Source organism: Pundamilia nyererei, unplaced genomic scaffold, assembly GCF_000239375.1.
Source record: "Pundamilia nyererei isolate P.nyererei 1_Seehausen unplaced genomic scaffold, PunNye1.0 scaffold00035, whole genome shotgun sequence".
Classification (NCBI taxonomy): domain Eukaryota; kingdom Metazoa; phylum Chordata; class Actinopteri; order Cichliformes; family Cichlidae; genus Pundamilia; species Pundamilia nyererei.
This window is the reverse complement of record NW_005187436.1, coordinates 1,774,175-1,784,632: the sequence shown is the minus strand read 5'-3', so window position 1 is coordinate 1,784,632 and position 10,458 is coordinate 1,774,175. Positions and strand designations below refer to the sequence as shown.

The 10,458-nt window shown below is 39.4% G+C and overlaps 1 protein-coding gene across 3 annotated transcripts in view; it reads left to right on the top strand.

The window, feature by feature from the left end:
• The first annotated feature begins 6,775 nt into the window (after positions 1-6,775).
• Positions 6,776-10,458, top strand: part of slco3a1a (solute carrier organic anion transporter family member 3A1a) — a 37,732-nt gene continuing 34,049 nt past the window's right edge. The window contains exons 1-2 of one of the 3 annotated variants that reach the window (XM_005729934.2): positions 6,776-6,825; positions 9,839-10,022. In XM_005729934.2, the coding sequence (XP_005729991.1) occupies positions 9,864-10,022 (159 nt within the window). In that variant the 5' untranslated portion in view covers positions 6,776-6,825; positions 9,839-9,863. Of the gene's footprint in view, positions 6,826-8,694; positions 8,775-8,986; positions 9,038-9,838; positions 10,023-10,458 lie in introns of those variants that run through there. The other 2 variants (XM_005729933.2, XM_005729935.2) reach the window with 2 other exon arrangements.

Below are 10,458 nucleotides of genomic sequence, written 5' to 3'. Positions count from 1 at the left end.
GAAACCAGACCATGTTGCTTTATGTGTGTCATGCTTGAAACCCTCTCCCCAGTGGCACAGATAATATTACGCTATTTTAAAATCACACGCTGCCCTCTCTTTTGATATTGGTGTAAAAATAGAGATCAGTGCAGCAGCACGAAACAGTTTGAAATATAGAACAGACAGCAGGAAGCTATATTTAGAATGGACACAATCACAATAAGTGCCTGGTGACATTTCATCAACTCCCTACTGAATGCCATTTGGCTTTCCTTACTTTCATGCAGTTTTTATACACCCTTAAGATCTCTGCTAAAGTCTAAAAGGGGGTAAAATTGAGTTAGTGATTAAACTTCATTTGTCCTTACTCACAGATTATGACATTAGATATTGCTGCACCATTTGGGTCTCACTCTCTTTCTCATCTTATCTGTGTCGTAAGAATTTAGGGATCAATGTTGAGAGAACTATAGTCACATATTTAACAGTTAAGCATACGTCACTGGCTTACATAGCTGCGTTCCAGCAGCTAAAGTTGAGTTTTAAATTTGCGTCTTTGTTATGGTGCTTGGCACACGATTAAACATGAAAAAAAAACAAAACACTGAAGTCACTGAGTAGTATGAATGCGGGCAGGGTGATTTGACACCACGGGAAACATGTTGGGGGTTCTCCAGCGAAAACATTCCTTCAGCCATGCACGTTTTAAGTGAGCACATCCTCTGCAGAGGCAGCTCCCTCCAAGTGAAATTTAAGCTCAGCAGCATTGATCGGCACCCAGAGTCTCAGGATGTCACGTTGAAAACGTTCCACACTCAAAGAAGAAGAACATGCAATGAACTTCGGCGAGAATATCCACCAATCTAATGTTGTTGAAATAAGAAACCTGTACATGCTACAACAACCAACCGGTTCAAGCTGCAACAATGGTAGCACTAGTAAAGATAGTTACAGCTTTATTCTGAGAAGTCAGCTTAACAAGATAAGGAATGATAAGTTGATAAGTGTATGATGGGTGTAAAATGCAAATATAAGGGGAAAAAGTTGCCTGTGTCATAATGTTACCTACAGCAGTTCTTCTGGCAAAAGGTTTATGCACACATCATGTCATGGTAATTTTGGACTGTTTTTTTAAAGAATTGGATGAACACGTTTGAATTTGTTTTAGATTTTCTTTATCCCACACAGGGTCAAAAGTATACATACAGGTACTCATACAAGTATAGATACACCCCTGTTAATGTTTGGTTAAATGTCCCTTAGCAAGTTGCACCTCAACCAGAAGCATTTGGTAGTCATCACAAACCTTCTGGTATAATTCTGGTTGGATTTCTGACCACTCTGTAGCAGTACTACTTGAAGCAAAACAGCCCCAGAACATGATGCCACCACCACCACGCTTAACAGTTGATACAGTATTCTTAAGACTTGAAAGCCTCACCTTTACTCTTCCAAACGTACCTCTTGTCATGCCAAATACCTCAATCTTTTTCTCATCTGACCACAAAATTCTTCTCAAGAAGGCATTTTGCTTGTCCATGTGGACAGCTGCAAATTTCAGTCAAGCAAAAAGGTGTCAGTTTTGGAGCAGGCTCTTCGGTCTTAGTTAGCACCCTCTCGATTTACGATGACGTGAAACTCACTTCACTGTGGACAGTGACACTGTGGTGTTCCAGCAGTTTCCAGTTCATGGCAGGCTTGAGCCTGAGTGGTTCCTTGGTTGTTCCTGAATATTCTAAGTAATTTCCTATGAGGTTGGCAATTTGGGTCTTCTTCCAGACCCTGGCAAAGTGGTGATACATCTAAATAACTTGTTCCTATGTAGAATTTTTTGAACTGCTAAACTTGCATTGTCATTCATATATCTTAATTAAATATATCGTATTGTTTAATAATATAAAACATCTAGTGATCACAGAATATCATAAACCACTTCATTTTGTTAAGAAATATTTACAACATGTAACATTGTCTAACACTGGAAAATAACTCAAAATGTTAGAAATATTCCAGTGTTAGAAAATCAGCACTGCTCAGTGTTAGCCATTGTTAATCTTCAAAACTGACTAGGTTACTTTTAAACATATAACACTGTCAAAAGTGTTAATTTAACACTCAACGGTGTTGTATTTAACACTCAGAGGTGTGGACCCATAGAGACACTCTCCAGTGTTAATTTAACACTGGAGATTTTGCTGTGTAATTGGATTATAGGTTTCTGTAATTTTACAAACATTCTTACAATCATCGCTCAAATGATGATGAGAAGAATGATTTTTTACATTTACTACAGCAGCAGTTCTTTACCATGTAGAAAAACTGACACATAATGTTTAAATTGCTCTTATTTGTGTCATATTAAGATATCTCAATACATAGTTCAACTTTTTACACTGACAGAAACTGGAGTTTCACTGGTCTGCCCCATGCACAAAGTGACGTTGTAGTGACGTCTTTTTAAGTCATTTTTTGGAGGTGCAATTTTGGTCCGCAACAACTTTTGTTTTGATGTCTTTTTAAAAAATTTTTTACATCTACTATACTGTACTTCTAGTGTTGACATTCATAGGACCTCTGTGTATGGGCTATTTATAGTCCAACCGTGGTTGTTGACAGGCAGTTTGCAAAGTATGTCCAGTTCATACACACACACTTGCACATACTGTCGGTTGCAACTTCTGCTACCGATCACAAACATGTAATAGCCTACTGAATAAAACAATAGGCTAATACATAATAAATTGTGTTTGTTTAAAAATAATCCACATTTATACGTATCATGTTGATAACAATGTTGAAATTTGTAAATAAAAAAAATTTCATTTCTTAATCATGTAAGTTTCCTGCGCCTGCCATAGACATCCACATGATGTTCAAAAAAATTACCCAGTCCAAAGTTCAAATGTTGAACATCATACTGACGTCCAGGTTGGGTGATGGTTGGACATCCAAATTGTGGACCAAATTCAGATGTCCCACAGATGTCCAGAATTGGTATATATATAAAAACATGATCTGCACATCTGTCTGACGTCCACTGTTTAGTGGGTAAGATCAAAGTGGACCATATGTGGCCTGTGATTTAAAAAGAGTTCGACATCCCTGCATTAGCTGATCTCATTGGTTACCTCCCTGGACATTTTTGGGGGGCAATAATAATGTGCAGTAAACATTCACTCATTCTTTTATTTATTTATTAAGTCAAGTCTTTTTTGCTCATACATTTTTTGCACTTTAAAAAAACCCACTTTAACATCTGCTTTGTGTTGTTGTGTTGTGTTTTGTTGTGTTTAGTTGTACTTAGTGCTGACGTGGGACAGTTTTCAATTTCGTTGTACTATTGTACACGGTCATTTCTTATCTTATCTTTTCTTATCTTATTAGACCAACTCCACATCAGTCAGTTAGATGAAAACTGTTTTATACAGTTTACTTAACTAAATATCAAAGCTATAAAAGGATTCTTATGAGACAAAAATATTTATAAAAAATAAATACAGTCTTTATAAAGCCAATTTGGCATTAGCGGTTGCCCAAAATGACCACTGGGTTTTTGCAGCGAGTCACATCACATTTCCAATTAATCTGGTGATAAGTTCACAACATAAAAATAAAGTCCCTCTGCACGGAGCCTGCTGCCCATATCCTCCAGGAGCTGTTTCCATAGCCACAGTGGCGTAAGAGAAGGATGAAGAGATTTTGTGGACGATTGCTGAGGCCTAATGAAATGAAGACTGTAAAATGATTGGTTCTGTGTTCTGTGCAAACTATTGCATAACTCTAAGATCAGCACTGAGCTGAATATATATATATAGAGAGAGAGAGTTGCAGGTGTTCAAATTGTGGACCATGCCTAAATTTGTGTTTGATGTTTCAGTTGCAACAAGGAGACAAAAACTGACAGCTGCAGGTAGCAGACGGGGAAGGAAAAACTGCCCCGAGCCCTTTACCAGAGGTGAAACCCTCTGCGGGACTCAAAGTGAGGTGAGCCGTGAAAAGTCAGAGACACTGCTGGTGTGTGAGAGTAATGTTTTATAGCTTTCTCCACATTGGCCCTGTGTAAGAAATATAGTTCATAAAGGAAATATTTACACAGAAAAGATTAGATTAGAGTCTCCACTGTAGTAGCTTCTACTACAACCACAGTATTAGTGTTCAAGCCTAACTGGGCCAGTTGTGCTTTTCCTTGTTATTATATATCATATGTAATGTGGATGCTCATATTAAAGTTTTAAGTTTAAAGCCATGGGGCCAATGCAAAAATATTCATTCAGAGCCAAAAATCTCAAAACATTTGATATTCAAATTCTTTTTTCTCTTCATGGCTCTGTATGATGTCAGTAAGAGGGGATCTCCCTAATATGGTCATGTTAGTCTCTGTGAACAGAAAAGCCTCGAAGTTCTGTCTGTGAATAACAGCCAATCACAGGAAAGATATATTAAAGGGAGGGTGCCATTAAAGAGGCATCAGCTAAAAGAGCTTGTGTCAGAAAGCTGCACCAAGGGCCGATATGAGCTGATCAAAAAGGTTCTGAGAACTAAAAAAACACTGTTTTTTCACTGGTTGTTCAATTGATGTTTAAAGTTTCAACATCTAAAGTGTTACTGCTTGTCTAATTGTAATTTTAATTGCGAATCACTATAGTAGAGGCTACTGTAGCTTCTGCTATAGTAACATAGAGATCTAGAAGTGTGCCGTAATTAAATATCCGGGAGTTAAAGTAAGCTTTCTACATGACATAAAGATAATGATGACAGAAAAAGATGGATTTTGACTTTAAATGACTAAAAAAAACACATGTAGCTTTTCTTTGGCCAGCATGCTTTCCTTTGAAATTTAAACAGGAAAAGTTAAAGTACACGACTGTTTGTACTCCCAGTCATTCCTCAGACTCCTTCAGTTTTCCCCACTGTCTCCCAAATGGGCTGGGCTTTTTTCCCGCAGTCCACCCTTTTCCAAATCCTATAAATAGCAGCTGTTTCAGAAGGCAGAACAATACTCTGCAGACTTCTCCATTCATACATTCCTGGCACCGGACCAAGCTGTCTCCACCCTCTGCTGGTTACCTGACTCATGTCTCTGCACGTCTACTGTATGTAAACAGTGGTGCACACACACACACGCACAGAGCAGGAAAGAACTCAACAGAACCACACACATATCTGCTTTACAAATGGCTCTTGTTAAAACTAATGTGAATCACAAAGTACAGACTGATGTAATTTATTTAAAATACTAAAATAAACTGTATAAACATGTTTTCTCTCTGGCAGATTTGTCCATGGATGTAGCATCTGTTCTTATCTTAATTTCCATCTTATTTGTTTCAAAAGAAACACTGCAAGACTCTCTTATCTCACTAAAATACCTAAAGCTCTATAATCTTCAGTGAAAAACAACATTGAATTTAAGAAGTAGATTTGTTTTCTTTGCCTGCTTTGCTTTTGACCAATGCAGACGGTTCAGACGACTGAATCCTGATTGTAGTATCATGGTGGTTTGCTGATTTTGGCACAAAATGTAATTTAAGGTCAAAAATCCCCCTCTCCTTCTTCCTGTTTCCTCCTTCACTTTTGCTATTGCTCAGACTGATTCATCAGAATGGTATGAAACATGAGCTTTTTAATACATCTTCTCTTCATATAATACACAAATGGCATGTTTTATAATTGTAACATATCCCTAAAAGGAACTCTAATTTTTCATAAATGCACTGCAGCCCACTGCAGAGCAGTGAAAAAGCAAATGTCTCACAGTGTTTGCTAACTTGTTGGCTCTGTAGAAGTCTGTATGAGGTCAAATTGCGGCTATGTTGAGCCAGTTGGTGATATGTGTCCTGCACTCTCTGTCCTTGGCTAATTTAAACATTTCCAGCACTGAATCAGTTCTGAAGCGGACTACTTCTTCTGTGTTTCAGATGTTGAACCAAGGTAAACAGATTTCATTCTACCAAAATTTTATGGATATTGTGTGAAAATGCTTTTGAGTGTTTAAAGCATTGTGAGGAGGGAGAGGGGGAAATGCAAAATTTTACTGTTTTAATAACTGCTTTTAGTTCAGTGTCTTGATGACATCCTGCAGCATACAGTAGCTACACCCTCCTTCAAAATGCCTGGAGATAAAATCAGTCCTGAGTACTTTAAAGCACCTATCAACAAGTGAAAAAGAAAGTCACAGAAATTGTCAGCTATGTATGAACAAATACCAGCACACTTGTTTATAAGCTGATCAGCATCCCCATTGGTGAAAGCAGGCAGACGGCAGCAGGCTAAAGAGGGTGGGAGCCTTCTGGGGAAAGCATCGGTGATGATGGAGTCACTGAATATCATTGATACTCCCCAAGTGTCACAGACACACGTTGTGCTTCAGCTGTGTAGGGTCTGTGAACAATTTGAAACTAGCAAACCACTCTGCTGTACCTTAGATTTCCATTTCTCACTACACTGCTCGTTTCAATATTTACATACATGTCTCGGTTTTGCCACATCGTTGCTCAGTTGGAACTTAAAGGCTATGCCACAGTTTGTATAATTGAACCAGTGACACTAAAACTGTCATCTTCACGCTCTGTGTTTTGCTTTTCCCGACAGGCTGAACGTAGGAAGCAGTGTGGGAAGCATTTTCGTGTGGGAGTGTGCCGGTCAAGAGTGAGGGAACGTCTACTATTCATGATCATCTCGCTTTGGACACCTGCCAAAGGTTTCTGAAAATGAGGGGGCTGGTGGCTGAAACACAGTGATCATTTATTGTTTTCATTGTGCTTTGGCTCCTCGTTTTTCCAAAGGAAGTGAGAAAGAGTCTGTTTCAGGTCTTCTGGGTTTGTCATACCAGTGGAACTGTAGGTGAGTGTTGTGAATAATGTGAGATCAACTTCATTTTTAGGTTGCTTTTTTATTTTTTACACTGTCACTGGTTTAAAAATATTTATTATTGTTGACATTTCCCCATATTTATGCCATTAAAAAGGACACTGACACATACTGAATGAAAAAACCCCAAACACATCTCACAGTTGATCGATTACCAACTCATCTCCGTGACCTTTACATGTGCTGCTTTTCCATCTCTTGCTGCTGTATCTAAAACTGTGCGTAGACCCGTGCAGAAAATCCTGACAGCCTTTACGCGATATTTTGTTTATCGTCCTGTTTATTTCCACACCATCATTATCACATTATGTGGTTACATTACATCATAGCCACTCCATTACCTCGTGCCAGAAATGTTGAGCATGGTAATCCAGTGATAAAGGTTGGAAAAGGTTGTGCAAACATCACAACTCCTGCTATATGTTTTAGCAAGGCAGTGTTAAAGTGATGCAACTGCAAGGTTTAGCTGATTATTACCACATGCGACACCGTGCCTGGTGCTGTTTTTGCACTTACAATCCGCCTGTGTGTGTGTGTGTGTGTGTGTGTGTGTGTGTGTGTGTGTGTGTGTGTGTGTCATCCTGCCAAAATGTGGTCCTGGCGATATCTTCTATAGTAAGAAATACCAAAATGATGATTTGAAGTAGTGTTTGAATACCTCTTTGTGTTTCAGTGGAATTTTTTTTCCTTGGTGTAACATGGAAGTTCACAGAGTCACAGTGGTGTGGTGGTTAGCACTGTTACTTGGGTGAAGGTTATGAGTTTAAATCCAATCTGGGTCTTTCTGTGTGGAGTTTATATATATATATGTGACCTGTCCAGGATGTACCATCACCTCTCACTCCTTTGACAGCTTGTTCCAGCCAACCCACAACCCTGAGTTGGTTACGCAGAAGAAGATGGATCACAGAACTTTAGAATAAAGTCAAATTTGAAAATGTAAGCTCAGGGTTGGTAGCAGAGCATATGCTAATTGATTCCGATTCACAAGATATAAATTTGACTTTGCTATTTTAAACCATATATGCATACATTTATAGCCTGTCCATAGCACTGATGCTGAATAGGCTATACACGCATGTCCAGCAATTTTCTTAATTTATAATGTATTTGTAAATTCTCAATAAGTTGTATCTTTGTCTTTCATTTTAGAAATGGAGGTGGTCCAAGAATGCAGTAGTGTCACACTTGCTGTGATGTCATTACAAGATGATTTTTAGTTTTATTATTCATGCAACTTCTTACAACTATTTTAATGATTGGATAACTATTTAAATGGCAATTCTTGAGGCTGCTGTCACTTTGCCGTGAGTTAGATAAAAAAGCAAACAGATGAACGCTAGCTTCCCATAAGCACTACAAACATGTAGGAAGTGTGTCATAAAACTACAGTTCCTCACATGGCCACTAGAGGAAGGCTCCTAAAGTATATTAATCCCCAAATTTAAAATGGAACAGCTATTCCCAAATTCACCAGTGCTGTGGCACACTTAAAAACCAGAAAATCTCAATCTTACATTTTCACTCTAATTAAAATACAAGAGAAATTGGTATATTTCCTTGAATTTTTTGTGTTAAGTTATAAGCCCAATATGTGAGCCACCTGCAAATTAGACACAAAAGTCAATACATGTGTTGTACATTTAGGTCAGAGTATTGATTAATAGCACAAGCTAACCCCCTTATATTGCCAGTTTTATCTTTTTTTATATGAATAAATGTATTTATATAAATATGTAACTGTACATTATTATTACTTTGGACCACCTGCAGTACCTTTGTGGCCCACTATGGAGCCCCTGCTAGCACTTTGGTAATCCCTTCCTACTGTCTGCTCACTTTAGCTAATTATTTGTTTGTGGCAACTGTAAGGATATTTGTTTTAAAATAACTGACCTATTACAAGTGTAGGTTAGAGACAGGTGGGTTTCATTTCTGTCTTCTCTTATACTAAAAGACAGTCTAAGAAGTTGGCTGCCAGGTTTGTCCAACATGTATATAATTTGTAGCCTGTTTTACATGATCGAAAGTTAGAACTGTATTACTGAAGTAAATTAGCGATTCTTGCTACTCAGTTTAGCTAGCCAGCTAAGTTAGCTTACAGCTTCTACAACTGCTGGTTTAGAAAAAGGGCACGAGATGGCGGTAGCTAAAATGCTTAACTCTGAAGCCTGTTAAAGTCCTGGTCCGTTTTTTGTCTTTATATTCTATTTCTATATTTTAATAGTACTAGTATAAAGTATGGCGTGTCAACCATATTGTATTCTTCACTTCATTTGCATTTTTCTTAGGTAAATTACTTAAAACTGTAGTTGACAAACGAATCGGTTTAGCAGCTAGCCTCAAACCAGCAAAAACCACATAAGAGTTTATGGTGTGAGAAGATGGCAATTTGTTTCTTAAACACGTGTGGACAGTACAAACACGAGGCCCCACAGGACTACTGTAGTAGATGTAAGTTGAGCGGAGTCGACGCTTCTCTGCAGCGCCTCTAGGGCCGCACTTGTGCTCGCAGAGGAGGAGAGTAGTACAGGGAGGTGGGAGCGCGGAGGCAGGGCAAGCTCTGTGTGAGTTAGGGATAATGACAGACCGGCACGGCCGGAGTTTAGCAGAAAAATAAGAACCTGGTGAGCAAAATCCAGAGCCGCCGCGAAAAACCACTGAAGTCCGCGGCGGAAACATGCGATCTGACAGGAATCTACGTGTCCGCGTCTCACTTGTGCCTTTGCTAACACCTTCAGGGAGTTCACATGTTTCTGCGCGTCGACAAGGAGGCAATGTTTAGACGCAGACGAGCGACGGAGCCCCGCGGAGTTTGGATGTGTGTTTGGTAGCTTGTCAGATGAAAGAGTACAGTTTGTTGAATCGAGAGGAACGGCGCCAAGGAGCACCCCGAATGTAGCCTCCAGGGGAAGCGAAAAGCGAAACACTGTACCTGCCAGTGTGTGCCTTTGGTCACCCTGCTGTGTGTTTCGATTTCTCGTAGTTCTGTGAGGCTAACGTAGGAGAGGATGCAGGTGAAGAAGCAAAGGGACCCGGACCGGAGCGGCGGGGACATGCTGGAAGCAGACGGTCCCCGCAAAAACTCCTCGTGCTTCTCAAATATCAAGATATTCTTAATATCGGAATGCGCCCTGATGTTGGCACAGGGCACCGTCGGAGCATACCTGGTGAGTACAACACAACCCGAGCTCACGCAGAACTCGGAGTGGCTGCAGTGTGAACTGAGACCCCACTGCAGAGGGGGCTGCTCGGATCTGTGTTTACTGGGACTAGGCTATTGCATTTGGGGCTTTTCCTGCTCTGCATGCTTTTGACTAATGCAGCAGAACAGTGTCAGGACAGAAACCTGCCTTCTTCTCAGTAAAGTCTGCCCTTTAGGATAGTATGCCCTTTACCACTCTTTTGCTTGTGTTTTTATTGTGAGGAAAACCTCTATAGCTACTTTTCACTCATGTCTAATTTATCTCTAATGTGTCACAACTCAAACTAAATCATCATTTACCATCCATTTACCAGAGGGTGACTTTAAAACTCTGGTTAGCTTTAGTAATAATAGCCTAAACATATTTAGGATGTCAGAATTTGGCTGCTTTGACCCCAAAT